Here is an 18,260-nt window from a genome sequence, read left to right on the forward strand (position 1 = left end):
TAGTTTTGTTTTATTTTTAATTTTTTTAAAGATTAATTTGTTCTAGAGAGCGCAAGAGAGAGTGTTGCACGAGTGTGTGGGGGGGTGGCAGAGGAAGATGGAGAGAGAGAATCTCAAGCAGATTCCCTGCTGAGCCTGGAGCCCAGTATGGGTGATCTCGTGACTGTGAGATCATGACCTGAGCCAGAATCAAGAGTCAGTCGACCCATTAAGCCACCCAGGTGCCCCTTGTTTAATTTTTTTAATAGACATCCTAAATCAGTTTGAGGAAGCTCCTTTCTATTCATAAGTTGCTGAGATGTTTTTCTTTTAATCAGGTGTAGATGTTGGATTTTGTCAAACGCTTTTTCTGCACTTATGGCTTGTTTATTGATATGAAGTATATTGATTGGCTTTTTTTGTATGCCAACGCATCCCATGTTCTTGCGATAAACTGCACTTAGTCATGATGTTTTTTTCTTTTTCATACATTGTTGGATTCAAATGGCTAAAAATTTTAGACTTCTTAAGTCTATGTTCATGAGGGTATTGGTTGGTCTATAGTCTTATTTTCTTTTAATTTCTTTGATTTTGGTATTGGCATAATGCTGGCTTCCTTGAGTGAATTGGGAAATAGAATCTTCTCTTCAATTTTCTGGAAGAGTTCTGTGGTATTGGAAACATTCTTCCTTACAGTATTTATAGAATCATTAGTGAAGCCATTTTGGCCTGGAGTTTTCTTTGTGAAAAGGTTTTTAAAAAGTTTTTATTTTAATCACCCAGTGCTTATCGTGACAAGTGCATTCCTTAATATCCATCACCCATATCACCCATCCTCCCACTCCCCTCCCATCTGGTAACCATCAATTTGTTTTCTATAGTTAAGAGTCTATTTCTTACTTTGTTTGTCTCTCTTTTTTTCCCCCTTTGCTCATTTGTTTTATTTCTTAAATTTCACATACGAGTGGAACCATATGGGAGTTGTCTTTGTCTGACTTATTTCACTTAGCATTATACTCTCTAGCTCCATCCATGTCTTTGCAAATGGCAAGATTTCATTCCTTTTTATGCCTGAACACTATTCCATTGTGTGTGTGTGTGTGTATCTTCTTTATCCATTCATCAGTCAGTGGACACTGGGGCTGTTCCTATATCTTGACTATTGTAAATAATGCTGCAGTAAACATAGGGGTGCACGTATCCCTTTTAATTAGTATTTTTGTATTGTTTGGGTAAATACCCAGTAGTGTGATTGCTGGATTGTAGGGTAGTTCTATTTTTAACTTGTTTGAGGAACCTCCATACTGTTTTTCACAGTGACTGTACCAGTTTGCATTCCTACCAACAGTGCAAGAGGGTTCCTTTTTCTATATCCTTACCAACACCTGTTGGTTGTTGTGTTTTTGATGTTAACCATTCTGACAGATGTGAAGTGATCCCTCATTGTAGTTTTGATTTGCATTTCCTTGATGATAAGCTATGTTGAGCATCTTTTCATGTATCTGTTGGCCATCTGGATGTCTTTGGAGAAATGTCTGTACATGTCCTCTGCCCATTTTTTAATTTGATTATTTGTTTTTTTTGGTGTTGAATTCTATCAGTTCTTTATTTATTTAGGATACTAATCCTTTATTGGGTATGTTATATGCAAATATCTGCTTCCATTCTGTAGGTTGCTTTTAGTTTTGTTGATTGTTTCCTTTGCTGTGCAGAAGCTTTTTATTTTGATGTAGTCCCAATCATTTATTTTTGCTTTTGTTTCCTTTGTCTCAGGGGACCTATCTAGAAAAATGTTGCTACGGCCGGTGTCAGAGAAATTACTACCTATGCTCTTTTCTAGGATCTTTATGGTTTCAGGGGTCACATTTAGATCCATTTTGAATTTATTTTTATGTATGGCGTAAGAAAGTGGTCCAGTTTCATTCTTTTGCATGTTGCTGTCTAGTTTTCCCAAAAAGATATGTTGAAGAGGCTGTCTCTTTCCCTCTTCATGGGAGGATTTTTAACTATATATTCAGTTTCCTTGGTAGGTATAGGGCTTTTTAGGTTATCTATTTATTCTTACATGAATTTGTCTTTCAAGGAGTTTATCCATTTCATGTAAGGTGACAAATCTGTTGGCCTGTTATCCTTTTAATATCTGTAGAATATGTAGTGATGTCACCTTCCTCATTCCCAGTGTTGGTGATTTGTTTCTTCTCTCTTTTTTCCTGATTGGTCTTGCTGCAGGTTTATCAATTTTATTGATCTTGAGCCAGCCTTTGCTCTTATTAATTTTTCTCTGTTTTTTTCTGTTTTTCATTTCATTGATATCTACTCTGATCTTTACTATTTTCTTCCTCTCACTTTGAGTTTAATTTGCTCTTCTTTTTTTGTTTACTTATTATGTCCTTGCTTGGAAATCCCCCACTTGTGAGGTTTAGCTTAGAGACTTCTGTCACCTTTAGGATAAATCAGAGTAATATGTATGTAGGCAATACTAGGACACTCTCTCAAAGATTGTCTTCTTTACCTTTGAGGTAGGTTTTATATATCTCGTAGTTTAAAGGTCATGAAATGAAGTATAAAAAAAAAACAGTGGGTCATTAAGCTACCTGATACTGTTTTCCTTCTTACATGTACAGTTGCTGTTCAAAATCCTTGATTTTTTTAGCACTTATAATTGAAATATGCTCTTTGAATCTAGGTGATATTGCAGCTTTCTGTACAGACTTTGTTTCTGGTTTGTACTGGGAATACTGTAGTCCATCCTTGTTTTTTATTTCAAATAAAAGTGTTCTCTGATTTCTCTAAATTTGTCTTTGAAAATAAGATTTTATCATTTCTTTGAGCCTATTCACTAGGTATCATCCAATTATAAAACCGGTTTTGTTTTCTGTGTTGCAGATGGGGATATAGAAATGGATACTTTTTATTTTTGTTAGCTATATTTTATCTATTGTCATAGTTTTCATATTTTAATAAGCTTTCAGTGCATCTTTAGTCCTTTGGGTGAATTACTGGTAACTTCACTTTTGGTAGACACTTAATTATTATGAATGAAATGATATTTTACTTTATGAATCATCTTGTTCAACTTGCTAAAATCTTAAAATGCTAATTTTGAGATACACATTTTTTTAAATTTTATTTTGTTAAGAGAGTGAGGGAGAGAGACACGGAAGGAGGGGCAAAGGGAGAGAGAGAATCTTAAGTGGGTTCCATGCCCGGTGCAGAGCCCATTGTGGGGCTTGATCTCACAACGCTGAGATCATGACCGAGCTGAAATCAAGAGTCAGACCCTCAACCTACTGAGCCACCTGTGCACCCCAAGATGAACATTTTGGAATATATTTCCTAAAAAAAAAAAGTACAAAATACTGTTAGATCAACAGTACCGCTGCTGCCTCTTGAATCTTGATTTTTCTTCCTTTTACCAGTTTGGTGTCTTTACATATTAGGTTGATCCATATGAAGTTGCCAGCCTTCAACCATTTTTGACCTGGAAAAACAGCAATTTCTTATTATTCAACTTGTTATATGTGCCAGTAGACTACGTATAATTGCTTTGCATGTTTTTGTACCATAGTGTTCTACCTCACATATGATTCTGCAGCTTATTTTTCTACTCAGCTAAGTGGCTTGGTGATTTTTTTTTTTTTTTTTTGATGGAAATCAAAACAAATTTCTACCACTGCTTTTTAAATGCTGCATAATTTTCCAGTTTGGATTTACCATGGTTTTAGTAACTCCCTAGTGATGACTATGTAGGTTGCTTACAGTTTCCCCTTGTAGTCTTTAGACTTATTATGACTGTAAATTGCTTTTATGGTTGATTCTATAATAGTAGTACTGGCCATTAAAACTGCTTTTAAACTTACTTGCAATGAAAAATATTATTTCTGTAATATATTCCTTCTTTTTAGTTATTCTTTCAGTCATTCCTCAAGAACAACAATACTATTACTTTTTATTTTGAACTCAACCTATTATGTTTCATGTCTGTCCTTCCAGGCTAGATTGTAAGGGAAGAGGATCGTATTTTAAAATTTTGGCATTGGTCTCCCTGTTCTCTTTTTTAGCAACTAATTTAGAGCTTTTTTCATGATAATCATTCTGGAAATAATTATTAACAAGCCAGTAGGTACTTAGTTGATTGGTAAAATTTAGCCATGTCCAGAAATGAATATCTGTGGTTGGTAATCTTTTGGCTAAGACTGAAATTTTGATAAGTTATTCAAAATAATATTTTAAAGCAGTGCTGTCCAACAGAAATATATGTATATCACATATGCAATTTAAAACTTTATAGTAGCTACATTAAAAAAGAAAAGAACAGGTGTAATTTAACTTTATACCTTTTGACCCGACATATCCAAAATACTACTATTTCAACATGTAGTGTATAAAATAGGCAAAATTATTTATGAGCTATGTTTATGTTCTTTTTTGTTTGATACTTAAGTCTTTAAGACCTCGTAGGTATTTTATACTTACAGCACATCTCAGTTTTGACTAGCCAGATTGCAGGTTTTAGAGTCTCTAAAACAGAGTGATACATATCTATGTGAGTATATGTATGTATAGATACATAGGATATACACATACACAAATATAATACAGTTTCTTTTGTTTCCTCATTAAAATTTCTGACTAATTAAGTCTTACTAAAGATAGTTTATATTTTCTCACTGCTCCTGATCTATGGGACTTGTAGTTCTAAAGAGACCATTAGGTAATAAAGTGTCAGGACTTACACCTTTATGGTATTATCTTGGTAATAATAATAATAATCTAATTTGGAATTGTTATTCTGGGCCTTGGCAAAAATTGTATTTTGAATATGAATCTTCTCACGCTTTTCATTTAAGTGTGCTACAGGTTTAAAGTATGACTGTGCACTCTGTATTTTGCTTTTTATAGGTGTCTGCTGCAGATATTTCATCGAATAAGGATGAAGAAGAAAACTCCATGCACAACACAGTGGTGCTGTTTTCTAGTAGTGACAAGTTCACCTTGCACCAGGTTTGAGCTCAGTTATGGTCTTCCACTCTTGAGTTCCTCTTTCCCCCTTTCTGCTTTATCCTGTATGCACTGAAGTCATTTACTATTTAGCTTTAGAGCTATAATAGCTAAGAAGGTAATTTAAAAAATAAAACTAGTACATTCTTAGCTGAGTCTCCAACCTAAATTATTATGTTCATGTGTTTTTAATTTCAGGATATGTGTGTAGTTTGTGGCAGTTTTGGCCAAGGAGCAGAGGGAAGATTACTTGCCTGTTCTCAGTGTGGTCAGTGTTACCATCCATATTGTGTCAGTATTAAGGTAAATATACTTGAATTTAAATCAGTTAAAACTATATTGAAATTTGATATGAGTAGTATCATGCTGTTTCCATTTCTTATAATTAGTTATTGTTTGTTAGTATCATTAGACATACGTGACAGTATTTAAGTATGTAATATTTAAATACTGCCTTTCAATGTTACCTGAAAAAATTAACTCCTATAAATCTGTGGTCTTAAATTGTAGTGGTTATCCTGCTGTCTCAAAAAACTAAAAATAAAAATGCATGTCTTTAAAAGATACTTTATACTTTTATTTGCTAAGGCATGAAGTTTAATTGATCCATTCTGTCTACTGATAATAAAAAGTTGACACCAACCACGGAACTTAATAAAAATCCATTCATTCACCTGGTCTCTTCCCCATGTTCATTCTTCTCAACTCTCACCTGTATATGAAGGACATTTTCTGTTAGGCTTCTTGGATCAGTGGGTTGGTGTTTTTAAATCAGTTTTGGAGCAATTTTGGCCATTTCTTCATATTTCTTTTTCTGTTCCCCACACCCTCCTTCTGAAATTTTAGTTGTATGTGTACAAAATTGTATGATATTGTCCCCAGATTGCTCTCACTTTGATTTTTCTGCAGTTGCTTTTCTTCCTGCTACTTTAGTTTGTATAGTTTCTGTTACATTCCCCAAATTCACTTAAAAAAAAAAAAAAGCTTTATTTATTTATTTGAGAGAAAGAGAGTGACCATGCTCGAGCATGAGCAGGAAGGGCAGATGGAGAGGGAGAAAGAATCTCAAGCTGACTGTGCCCTGAGCGTGGAGCCTGATGTGGGGCTAGATCAGTATCAAGACCGTGAGATCATTCCCCAAACTCACCATTTATTTATTTATTTATTTATTTATTTATTTATTTATTTATTTATTTATGTTAATCACCATAAATTACATCATTAGTTTTTGATGTAGTGTTCCATGATTCATTGTTTGCATTCCAAACTCACTTTTATTATGCAGTGTCTAATCTATTTTTAAACCCATCCAGTGGATTTTTCAGAGATGATTGTATTTTTTAATCACAGTTTTATAGTTTATCTTGTAGTTTAAATTTTTTTCTTCATTGAGATTTTTTTTCTTTCAAGTCCTTGTATTTGTTGTTAATTCTACCATGTCTGACATTTCTCATTATTAGTTTATTATTACTAGTATTAGCTTACTTCCTCCTTACAAGGATGTATATTTTTTTTTTATTTAGTAATCTTTGATTGTGGCAGTTGTACATTTTGGTATTGTTGGCAGTTTGGATTTTGTTCCTTTAAAAAGTATGGAGTTTTTGCAGGCAGTTATTGTAGACATTTGAAGCTTCTCTAGGCTTTCTGGGGTAGGTCTAGAGAACCTTCACTTTGAGGTGGCTGTTCTCAGACTTTTTGGTCTTAGAACCATTAACAGTCTAAAATTATTAAGGACCCCATAGAGTTTGTGTTTATGAGAATAATAACTTGAATATTTACCATTTTATTAAATTAACTGGGAATATTTTAAAACCTAAATATACAAGCATGTTTGTTATGATGTCATGCAATGATGTTTTCTATTTTATATATCATGTAGCCCCTGCAAAACATCACTGTGAGTGGATTAAAGTGAAAAAGGCAAATAACATCTTAACATCATTATGAAAATAGTTTTGACCTCACAGACCCACTAGGGTTTCCTAGACCACACTGTGGTAACTGCTTTTCTAGCTCGAGTTTAATCTGAGACATGAGGTGTGGCCTTTATGACCTCTCTATTGAATTCTCCCCATATCCTTCCCGCACTAGCTCCCCATGACCCCCCTCGCTAGTATCTCTTTACTTTGACTGGTTGAGATTCAAATGTCTTCAGCATTGTGGGAGCTGTTAGTTGTTCAACTTAGAAATCCCCAGTAGCTGTTCTTGTCCCAGTTGTGTCCTTGTTTGGCCTCCTATACATGCAGCTTGGTGTTTGGCCAAACACTTGAGGGAAATTCTGTGTAGGTTTCTAGAGCTCTTTCTCTTTATTGCTCCTTCCTTTCCAGGACTCTGTCCTGCCAGTTGCAACTGCTTCAGCCTCCCAGAACTCACTCCATCATGTGTCCTAAACTCAGTGAGCCCATTGTACTCTGCTGGAGTTCTCCCTCTCTGGGCAGCATTCCGGAAACTGTCTACAGCAGGATGTTGTAGGACTCACCTCACTTGTTCTCTCTTCTCAGAAACCACAGTCCTGTACTGCCTTTTGTTCAGTATCTGAAACAAGTGTTTCATACATTTTGCCCTGTTTGTTAGTATTTTGTGGTGGGAGAAAGGTCTCATCCCAGGTACTCCATCGTAGTTGAAGCAGATAATCTCACAGACTATTAAGCACATCTATCAGAACTTTAGACCTGGTGCCATGAATGAAACCCTGGATAATTCCTTTCTTGAAAGAGCTTTTGAAAATAAAGACTAAACCAGTTCAGTGGGAGGAAAAAAAAAAAAGTTGATGTTAGCGTTCCACAAACTCTGCCAGGAGCTGGGAGGGCCTTTCCATGGCTGGGGGAGGGGGGCGCTGTCCAGACGGGGCAGTGCTCCAGAGAGCTCAGAGAATGGGACACAAGCATGGCGGCAGCCCAGGGTTGGGAGGGAGGAGGTCTGGACTGACTGACTTGAGGGGTTTGAATGGTGGTGGGCATAGTAACCAGACTGAGGTGTGTTGAAGAGTGAATATTGCTGAGTAACTTGAGAATTTGGCCGTAAAGGGCCACAGGGTAGGTGTCTATGAAATAGGAAAACTTAGTAGGAATGAAGATACATGATGGCATGGATCTGTCTCCTACTTTATCTTCATCTTACTGTTCCTCTCAGTCAGAGATCGGTCAGTCGCACCACACAGGCCAAATATGGCGTACTACCTGTTTTTATAAATGAAATTTTATTGAAACATAGCCGTGTTCTTATGTTGACGTAGTCTGTTGTGGGCTTCACACCATAGTGGTTACACGTGTGTAGTTCAGGGCCCATGTGCCCCACAAAGCTCAGAGTATTTACTATCTGACCCTTTATAAAAATAAGTTTGCTGGTTACTGCTCTAAGTCACCCTGCTCCTTCTGTCCTAAGCTCTTTCCTCCATTTCGGTAAATAACATATAACTTGATAATCTGTGACTAATTTAAAAGAATCAGTAGGCTAATCAAAGTAATAAATATACATACTTACAAATCAAATAGCTTTAAAAGGCTTATGATGATTGGCCAGCCTCTGTCCTACTCTGCCTCCATGTTTCAGTCTTGTCCCCCAGGCAGCCACTACTGATCCTTGCAGGTCCTTCTTAGAGTTACCTTGAAAGCTCTAAATAATACGCTGCTGCTTCTGCTGTGTCTGTGTTCGATTTTCTTGACTTTCTGCTATGAATAAATAAATGCCGATTTAGGTCTTAAAAATATACCCCCTTCATTCTCCAGCATCCTCCCAATGTAGTTGTTTTACTACATTTAGTTAATAAACAGTGTTGGTTATGACTCAGTACGTGTTCACTGGAGACCTAAATAGTTTACTATGGCTTTGTCTTGGAATTTTTAGTAGCAAAAAGAAAAAAATCATTCATGATTCTTCATTAGTTTTTGTTGTTGTTTATTTTTACCTACTATAGAAGCATGATCATATTAAATTATTTTGGCAAGTAACTTTTTCTGGAAAAAGTCCTACCACCTCCTGACACTCCCATTTTCTCTCTCCCCATCTGTGCTGGTAGCTTCTAGGTCTGTTACTCAGCTCTCATTCTTCAACTTCCCTGGGCTGAGGTCCTTTGTTGGGTTCATTGTTTCCTGCATCGCATGTCTTCCTTGTTCTTGGTATCGCCCTTGTTTTATTCCTCATGTCTCAAACTTCATTAGAAGAGTTATTTGGGAGCTGAAGTTTGAGTCCTTGTATCCCAAAAAGGTATTCTGCTTTCACACTTAATTTGCTTGTTTACTTGGTTAAGATTTGTATCTTGAAAAGTGTATTCCTGTAGAATTGGAAACTATTATCCTATTTTAGTATCCAGAGTTGGAAAGTTTGATGCCATTTTGATAGTTGTTCTTTAGTTAGCTCTTTTTTTTTTGACTTTCTTATTCCTCATGATCTCAATTTTTATTCTGTGTTTTTAACTGCTTGCTATTTCATTATAACACAACTACTTTGTTGTCCTATCTTATAGATTCTAGTTTTTTGAGAGTTTTCTTTTGGTTCCAAATTCATAATTGTACATGGTGTGGCTGCTTTGAGGAGTTTATCAGAAGTATAGAGATTCTCAAACTTTCCTGCTAACTTAGACCCTGTGGCAGAGGAGAATCAACAGAGGGGTGATGAAATTCAGAAGTCCCAGCTTCATGGCCTAAAATCCTCCAAGATTGTGAAGTGTCCTTGGGATGTATTTTCTTGGGAATTCATGTTTTACTGTAATTTTTTTAGGTTTTTAAATATTGATTTTAATATACAGATCCTTTTGCAATGTACACAAGTTTCAAAAGTATGAATTCGTGAAACATCACAGATGGAAACTAGGCCAATACATTTTCAGAACTTGTATTAACGGGAAAGGGGCGGTATACTCGATTTCTTCAAAATCTAGTCATCACATCTGTAAGTGGACATGAAGTCCAGAGGACGAGGTAGTTAACGTGGTCTGACAAGGGGCATTAAAGTGTGTACTGCTTTCTGTTATTCTGTCCAGCCGGGGAACTAGTGACAGTACGTGCTCGCAAGCCAGGGTGGGACCACGGTTGGTCCTCAGTGTAACGTGTTGCTTGCTTGCCTTTCCTCTGCTTTCTGGTACGTAAGCCCCACCTACTCGTTTATATGGCATATGTGATCATGCAAAATGAGGAGTGGGTCAGTGTGAATCACTTGGATCGGTGGTTTCTTTTACAGATCACTAAAGTCGTTCTCAGCAAAGGTTGGAGGTGCCTGGAGTGCACCGTGTGTGAGGCCTGTGGGAAGGCGAGTGACCCCGGAAGACTCCTGCTCTGTGATGACTGTGACATAAGCTACCACACCTACTGCCTCGCGCCTCCTCTGCAGACCGTGCCCAAGGGGGGCTGGAAGTGCAAATGGTACTCCAGGACTTCCCCCCTCCTCAGCCTCTCAGGCGCACAGTGTTCCCACAGTTGTTCTTAAACACTAGCCACAGCCACTTCATTGCACAATAACCTGTTGAGCGGGAGAGTATCATGCCACTACCCAGAAGAATGTTCAGATACGCACCAAATAATTTCCCCCCGTTCTGTTCTCCTGTAGCTCCTTGAATGCTAGTAACTACATAAACCACATAAATAAAACGGCGTCTTGTTGGGGGGGTGTTGGATTTCAGGTGTGTTTGGTGCAGACACTGTGGAGCGACATCTGCAGGTCTGCGATGCGAATGGCAGAACAATTACACACAGTGTGCTCCCTGTGCAAGCTTGTCTTCCTGCCCAGTCTGCTATCGGAACTATCGAGAAGAAGACCTTATTCTGCAGTGTAGACAGTGTGATAGGTATTGTGCTACTTTTTAAATTCTTTTATCTCTTGCAAGCTTTTCTCTTTGAAATATAGCAAAAGGAAATTGGAAAATAACTTCCTTCCATCTCAAATTTAAGAAACAAGACTTTTTGCTTTCCAGATTTTCTGTCAGTTAGAAACTTACACAGGTTTCCTGTTTTATATCCACAATTCCAGACAAAGATTTTTTACTTGGGGCTTTTAAGGGTTTATGAATCCCTTGAAATTAGATGCAGAATTATTGCCTGCATATATGCACTTTTCTGTGCAGTGTTTTTGAATCTTTCATTAGATTCTACAAATGATCTCACACATTTTATTTTCCTTAAACTATTTTTTCTTAAAGCTCTAGCTACTCAATGTCTAGATACTGTACATGAGCTCCCACCCTCTTTCAGTAGTATGTGAGCAGCTTCAAAATCAAGAATGTTTTCTTTGGTTTCAGTGGTATATTATTGTGCTCTGTTAATAGTTAGCAATGTACGTGTAACATTAGCAATGGTATTATTTCATCAGTAATACAGGATTCTCAGGACTCTGCCTGTCAATTCTTTGTTCAAAGGCAAGATAACTCCTTTTATTCCCAGTTAACATTCAGCCTCAAATACATTAGCTCTATCAGCTCCACAGTAGATGCACATCACATGGAGCACATACGTGCTAAACCGTTCACAGACTTCTGAATTCCTTCATACTTGCCCCAACTAGCCTCCTTGCTGTCTCTGATATTTTCACTGTATTATCTTAAAACAGTTATCCTATCCTCCATGTGCTTTTGCTTCCTTCCTAGTACTTGATCTCATTCCTTTTTCTTTGCTTATTCTCGGCTCTGATAGTTTTTGTGGGTCAGTAGGCATGGTTAGGAGAAAGAGCAACATGGGCAACATAGGCACGTCCGAACCTTAGGGGCTTTCAGTGTGGCAACTGTCAACTCCTGCGGTTTTGTTTTAATGTACAAAATATGGTCTTTTTAGATGGATGCATGCAGTTTGTCAAAACTTAAATACTGAAGAGGAAGTGGAAAATGTAGCAGACATTGGTTTTGATTGTAGCATGTGCAGACCCTATATGCCTACATCAAATGGTAAGAAAAGACTGTCAACAGTGGGTCTGTGCTCCTATAACTCCCTTATGCCGTGCTGTCCATGCCCAGTGAGTGGGCTTGCCTCTTTTTTTCTTTTTGTGAAACAGTTATTTGGACAAGTATTTTGTGAAAAATAAGTTATTTTAGTTATATATAAATTAACTCTTTTTATCCCAACTTTAATATGTTAAAACCATTGGCTTACATAAAGAAAATAAATTAAGCATGTATTATAGATATACAATGTAATTTTCCCTTCATGACTCATCATCTTGTAGTTATTAGGAATGTGTAGAAATCCAGTGTGCTGGTTCTTATCTTGGCCATTTCTGCCTCCATGATGTGTGTTTCTTCCACTACTTCTCGGTGTTTTTAAAGGCAGCCTTTAACTCTATTTAGTGTTTTAAGTATTTACTTTCATAAAATGGGTACAGAAATAGAAAATTTAATTATATGTAAATCCTTAAATATTCCTTTTCTAAAAAAAATTACACAATTTTTTTTTTCTTTTCTATTTCAGTGCCTTCCTCAGACTGCTGTGAATCTTCCCTTGTAGCACAGATTGTCACAAAAGTGAAAGAGCTAGGTAAAACCTGAAGCACTTTACTTGACTGTCCTTTACAGAGAGCATGTAAATGCAGAATTATTTATACACCCGACCTGTCACATGTTCCACAAAACCCGCCTTTGTCATATGAGTGTTCAGCCCGAGTTCCCTAATGTTGTAAATCATATCTGTGATTGACACGTATAATGTTCGTCTTTTTTTTTTTTTTTTTTAATGTTTTATTTATTTATTCATGAGAGAGAGAGAGAGGCAGAGGCAGAGGGAGAAGCAGGCTCCCCACCTAGCAGGGAGCCCGATGCGGGACTTGATCCAGGACCCCGGGATCATGACCTGAGCCGAAGGCAGACGCTTAACCATCTGAGCCACCCAGGCGCCCTAATGTTCGTCTTATCCAGCTTTCGTGTGACACTATTCCTATCAATCTCAGCAAAATAGCAGTGAAGTAACCACTCAAAATAATTGTTGACTCCATGCTTGCTTTGGTTTTATTGATATATTACTGTGCTTAGTAATCACTTAGCAGAAAATAAGGCTGGGTTAGCAGACAGTGATTTTCCTTTTTTATTTTTATTTTTTAAATAATTAACTCAATTTCTTACTGTTTTTTTCTGTAATGGATCAGCTAGAGTGGTGATTAATAGGATACTTTTATTAAATTATCGTTCTTTTGTCTAATTCTATTTGATATCATTGGATAAAAAAACATTTGGATAGTACAGAAATTGTCCTAGTGGATAGCAGTTTTGTACATTTAAAAATTTGCAGGATTTCTGCTTATTCATCACCTCTCCCCGTCACTGATTATATTGATACTTGGCTCTCCAAATGGGCTTCAGTAGTATTCTTGTTTCTCTTATATAAATTGATCCTCACCTTTTAGTCTGAGAAGATGCTCTGGGAAAAGGCTCATAGTCGAGTAGCTGAAGCATTGCTTTTAGTTTCAGTGCTCTCTTTCTAAATCCTTAATTTGTTAGGTGAGAAAAAAATGCCAGGTAGACCTTTGTAACCTTTCTGCTTATAATCCAAGGAAGTTCGACCAGTTTTCTTAGTTTCAGTTGAGTACTGTTAATTATTTGTGCATTTCACAATCGCTTTATAGTCACATTCCCTTCACATGGTATTTTGGAACACCAGTCAACTTATCAATTCAAATTAAGGTGAGAATTTTAATGTGTATCCTTGGGATATTGTAATTTTAGATCCACCCAAGACGTACACCCAGGATGGTGTGTGTTTGACTGAATCAGGGATGACTCAGTTACAGAGCCTCACAGTTACAGTTCCACGAAGAAAACGGTCAAAACCAAAGTTGAAGTTGAAGATTATAAATCAGAATAGCGTGGCTGTCCTTCAGACCCCTCCAGACATCCAATCAGAGCATTCAAGGGATGGAGAAATGGATGATAGTCGAGGTAATACTGATTTATTTTCCATTCAATACGTTCACAAGAATTAAATCATATAAAATAGCTTTTAGAATACTTACATGTTTTATCTCAGGGTAAGTTCTACTGACTTAGGTAACCCTTGATATGACCCTTGGCCTTTCTAAGTGAGTTGTCTCCTTGGACTTTTTAGATTCTCTTCCTTCACATATTCTCTAGAACAGGCTTATTTACATTATAGAAATCTCCAGGAATACCATATCTTTGAGGATCACAGATAGGAAAGTTCAGAGGGCTGGACTCGAGGTTGCTAGGTGGCAGCATGAACTTCAGATGCTGTGAGCTCAAATGCCATGGCTCAGTTGAAGTAGAGCTTGATCCATGCAATCCTACATGGAAAAACCATTATTAATGTTCAAGTGCAAATTTATAGTCATAGGTGTTTATCATAAACTTAACTTTTTATAACTATTTTCTTGATCACAGTAGATATTAAGGATTTTCTAGCTGAGTCCTTGAGATGACAAAATAATTTTAGTAGTATTAAATTCAACGAGTTATAATTTTGCTTATCTCTGAAGAAGATTACCACAGTGACTTGTGTTTCTTTTAGGTTGGCTGGTTCTTTTCAGTTGACTCAGAAACAAAGTAAAAAATACTTTTGTTCCATCACATTATCCAACAGTATTGAATCCTACTCTGTGCTGGATGTTGGAAGTAATGTCAATGAACAAAGCAGATGAAATTCTCTGCTCATGGAACTTATTTTTAGTGTTAGAAAAGATTACTTAAAAAAAACATGTAATAAATGAGTTGATTATAATGTGTTTGGCAAGTGCTGTAGAAAAACTAGCATTGGAGTAAGAGGAATTGGCAGTGCTTATGGTGGTGTGAGGCATCAAGTGAACTGGAAACAGTATGTGAGCACAGACGTGAAAGAGGTGAGTGAGTGAGCCTTGGATTATCTGAGGGAAGAGCATCCCAGACAGCAAGAAGTGCACAGGCTGTGGGCAGGAGTGTGCCTAGCTAGCATGTTTGAGGAACGTCATGAAGACCAGTGTGTCCAGCAGTGGACAGAGGTGACAGCAAGAGATGCCGAGATCAGAGGTATAAGGAGAGAGAAGGCATGACTCAATAGGTAACACAGAACCATAAGGCTATGCTTAAGGAATTTACATTTCCTGTGGATGGACTAGGAGGTAATTGGAGGTTTCTGAGTGAATAGTGGCTTAGTCTTACTCATTTTTAAAAGGCACACTCGGCTGTAATGTGCCTAGACTACTGAGCCCAGGAGTTGTGGCGCGTGGATCAGATAGGGGGCTGTTGGAGGAGGCAGGTGAGAGGTCATTCTGGCTGAGAGTGGATGTCTTTTACCAGTTAGTCCTCACATTTCCTTCACAGTGGTGTGTTTTTGGGTCTGTGTGGTTGGGAGAAAAACTTTCTGATGCTTATGTATAACTGATGTTCAAATACTGTTAAACAGGGAGTTTGATTTTAAAGTTTTGGTAATTTGTGGCTTGTGAAGAAATAGTCTATATCTGGGAGGAATTGATCAGATTACCATCAACCAGAGCACAGTGAAGAATTCTAGTTTCTATGGACAGTAGATGTCTGAAAAATGATTCCATATTTACCCAGATCTGGGAAATGCTGCATTTCACAAAATTTGGAACATTTCTTGACAGTACACATTGATTCCCAAAGTATGAGATTATAGAACCTTTTAAAAACTTGGCAAAACAACAACAAAAAGGCCTGAGAAGGATTTCCCTTTGACTACTGTTTTGTACCACGATTTCGATGGATGTTTCTTCAACTGGGCAGTTTCCAGATGGAGGCAGTCTGAAGGTACATCCCCATAAAAATAACAAGTAACGTCACACGTGATATTATATGTAAATACATAGTGGATTCCACAGGAGTCTATAAAGGCCAAATGAACTTGGGATGTTCCTGAAATATTCTAACAGTGCCCCTTTGTTGTTGCTTTTGCTAACTGTTGACTCTTCTGATAAATGTTTCTTCAGGAAAATAAGTTAAAAACAGTCACCTTAGCATATCAGAAACAAATTCTTTGTGCAACAGAAGCAGGCTTTTTTCTAACTCACTTACTATGATCTGGGATCTGGAAACCTTGTTAGTACAAAAAAAAAAAAAATCCCAAATCTAAAGCAAACAGAAACACTGTGTGTGTCTCAAGAGTGGGAACACCGTGCCTCCCCACTCTAGGTGGCTCCCTCAGCGTGGACCCTCCCAGTGTGAGGGGGACACCTGGAGATGTGGGCTTAGGGTTGCCTTCAGGCTCTAGCAGGCAAGGGGGGAGGGTAGGTAGCATGGAGCCAGGAATGGTATTTAGTGGGAGGAGAAGAGAGGAAGCAGCCAGGTAGGTAGGTTATTACTGCCTGTGACGTTAACACTAATTCTCTCAAATTCTTAAATTTGATTTGTGGACGAGTAATACATTCACATGGTGTAAAACTAAAAAAGAATACGGGTAAGTAGTGAAAAGTGTCACTCTCTCCCCTGTCCTCAATATTGGGTAGAGAGGTTTTGGTAACTAGGTGATAATCACAGCTATAGTTGGACTTCAGGAGAGGGTTCTAGGCTAGAGAGAGAGACAGCCTTAGGGTCCTGAACCTGAATATGTAATTGAAGGTAAGGGAATGACTTGTTAACTGCAAAATGATTTATAATTGTCTTTCTGAGCATTCTGTGTGTGTTTCCCCTTCCCTGATGCTGATCTTTCATTTCCTGAGAACAGTGCATTAAGCAGCATGAGTTCTACAACCATCTGGGGCCTTTTCCATCTTTTTCTATATTTTCCCCACCTACTGGGATGCACAGTTAGAATGGCTCAGTGGCCACTTTGACTTGCATTTCCTATTACACAGGAATTCTATATTTGATAGATTTTTCTGATTTTATCTGTACATTTACTTTTTTTTTTTTTTTTCCCCAGAAGGAGAACTTCTGGATTGTGATGGGAAATCAGAATCTAGTCCTGAACGGGAAGCTGTGGATGATGAAACTAAGGGAGTAGAAGGAACAGAAGGTGTAAAAAAGAGAAAAAGGAAACCGTACAGACCAGGTATAGTCCTGAGCTAGACATTTTAATATATTCAAAACTTAGTTAATTTAAGAAAAATATAATATTGGGCGCCTGGGTGGCTCAGTTGGTTGGGCGACTGCCTTCATGATCCTGGAGTCCCAGGATCGAGTCCCGCATCGGGCTCCCTGCTCAGCAGGGAGCAGGAGTCTGCTTCTCCCTCTGACCCTCCCCCCTTTCATGTGCTCTCTCTCTCTCTCTCTCTTATTCTCTCTCTCAAATAAATAAAATCTTTAAAAAATATATATATATAATATTGAGGGCTTCAATTTTAATTAAATACTCAAGATGAAATGTAGCTCCTTAACAACTCTCTAAACTAAAACTTGAATGTAGAAATTGAAAGACTGAACTATTTCAATATGCTTTTAAGGTGGAAATTCCTTAGGTTGAGTATGTGAATACTTCACAATAAATCATTATTTTAATGCCTTATTCCAAATGCTGTCCATTATATTAAATGCTTTACTACATTGGCTATTATTTGTACTTGGACTTTTAAAGCCACTTATTTATTTTTCCCTTGATGTGTACTTCTGTAATTCTTTTAATTTTCAACATCCGTTCTTAATATTCTCTGTTTTTGAAACTTAATTCTGTGTTTGTGCAGGAGCCAGTAAGTGTACAATTAGGTAAACAGGGTTCTTGTGCCTCCTAAAATACATAGTTCAGTTAATATATGACTGATAAAATTCTCTCTTATTTCCCCACTGCCTCAGAGGCAGAGGAAGAAGCTGTCTTGTTTGTCAAATTTTATTTGCCTTACTAGAAAAAATTACTGAACTGGTCACAATGCAGAATGTGTAGGCTTTCTTTAGGCAGTTTATTAATGTCTATTTACCAGTCAATGAGACATTAGATGGAATCAGTTCGGTCTTTATCCTTCTGACTGCTTATATTTTATTGATAAGAGTGTCCTAAATATCTTTTGATGTGCATGGAAAAACTTTCTCACTGTTGTTTGTATTCTGCAAGACCTTAAAGGTAACCTTCCATAAGACGGGCCATATCTGTAACATGGACCTAGATTAGCTTCGTCCAAGTCACTGTATGAAAATCATTTCATCTCTTCCTAATTAGGAGGCTTACAACTACACAAACTTTTTTAGACTGCAAACTCCTTCTAGGAGCTTATATTTATTGTGTTTTTTTTCCTCTCTGTTTCTGCCTCCTTTGGAAGTCATCCTTGTGACTGAGGGACCCATTAGGTCGGAAAGTGTATTAGATGGCTGTATCCTGTGACGAAAACTGTTAGTGTTTGACTAAGTATATGTATGAGGAGGTGAGGTGCTAGACGCTATCCCTGTTATTATAACAGTGAGGGAACTGAAGCACTAAAAAGTTAGATAA

The 18,260-nt window shown here is 37.3% G+C and overlaps 1 protein-coding gene across 12 annotated transcripts in view; it reads left to right on the top strand.

The window, feature by feature from the left end:
• The window catches only part of KMT2C (lysine methyltransferase 2C), a 270,063-nt gene that overhangs the window by 183,425 nt on the left and 68,378 nt on the right, over positions 1-18,260 (top strand). For 11 of the 12 annotated variants that reach the window (XM_064575699.1, XM_064575700.1, XM_064575697.1 and 8 more), the window contains 8 exons: positions 4,882-4,983; positions 5,179-5,283; positions 10,159-10,340; positions 10,598-10,762; positions 11,742-11,851; positions 12,372-12,437; positions 13,619-13,831; positions 16,764-16,892. In XM_064575699.1, coding sequence (XP_064431769.1) covers positions 4,882-4,983; positions 5,179-5,283; positions 10,159-10,340; positions 10,598-10,762; positions 11,742-11,851; positions 12,372-12,437; positions 13,619-13,831; positions 16,764-16,892 — 1,072 coding nt within the window. The remainder of the gene's footprint in view (positions 1-4,881; positions 4,984-5,178; positions 5,284-10,158; positions 10,341-10,597; positions 10,763-11,741; positions 11,852-12,371; positions 12,438-13,618; positions 13,832-16,763; positions 16,893-18,260) is intronic. The other variant, XM_064575698.1, reaches the window with a different exon arrangement.

This window comes from Mirounga angustirostris, unplaced genomic scaffold (genome assembly GCF_029215605.1).
Source record: "Mirounga angustirostris isolate CCGP_5_RB_7025 unplaced genomic scaffold, mMirAng1.0.hap1 SCAF_12, whole genome shotgun sequence".
In the NCBI taxonomy this organism is placed as follows: domain Eukaryota; kingdom Metazoa; phylum Chordata; class Mammalia; order Carnivora; family Phocidae; genus Mirounga; species Mirounga angustirostris.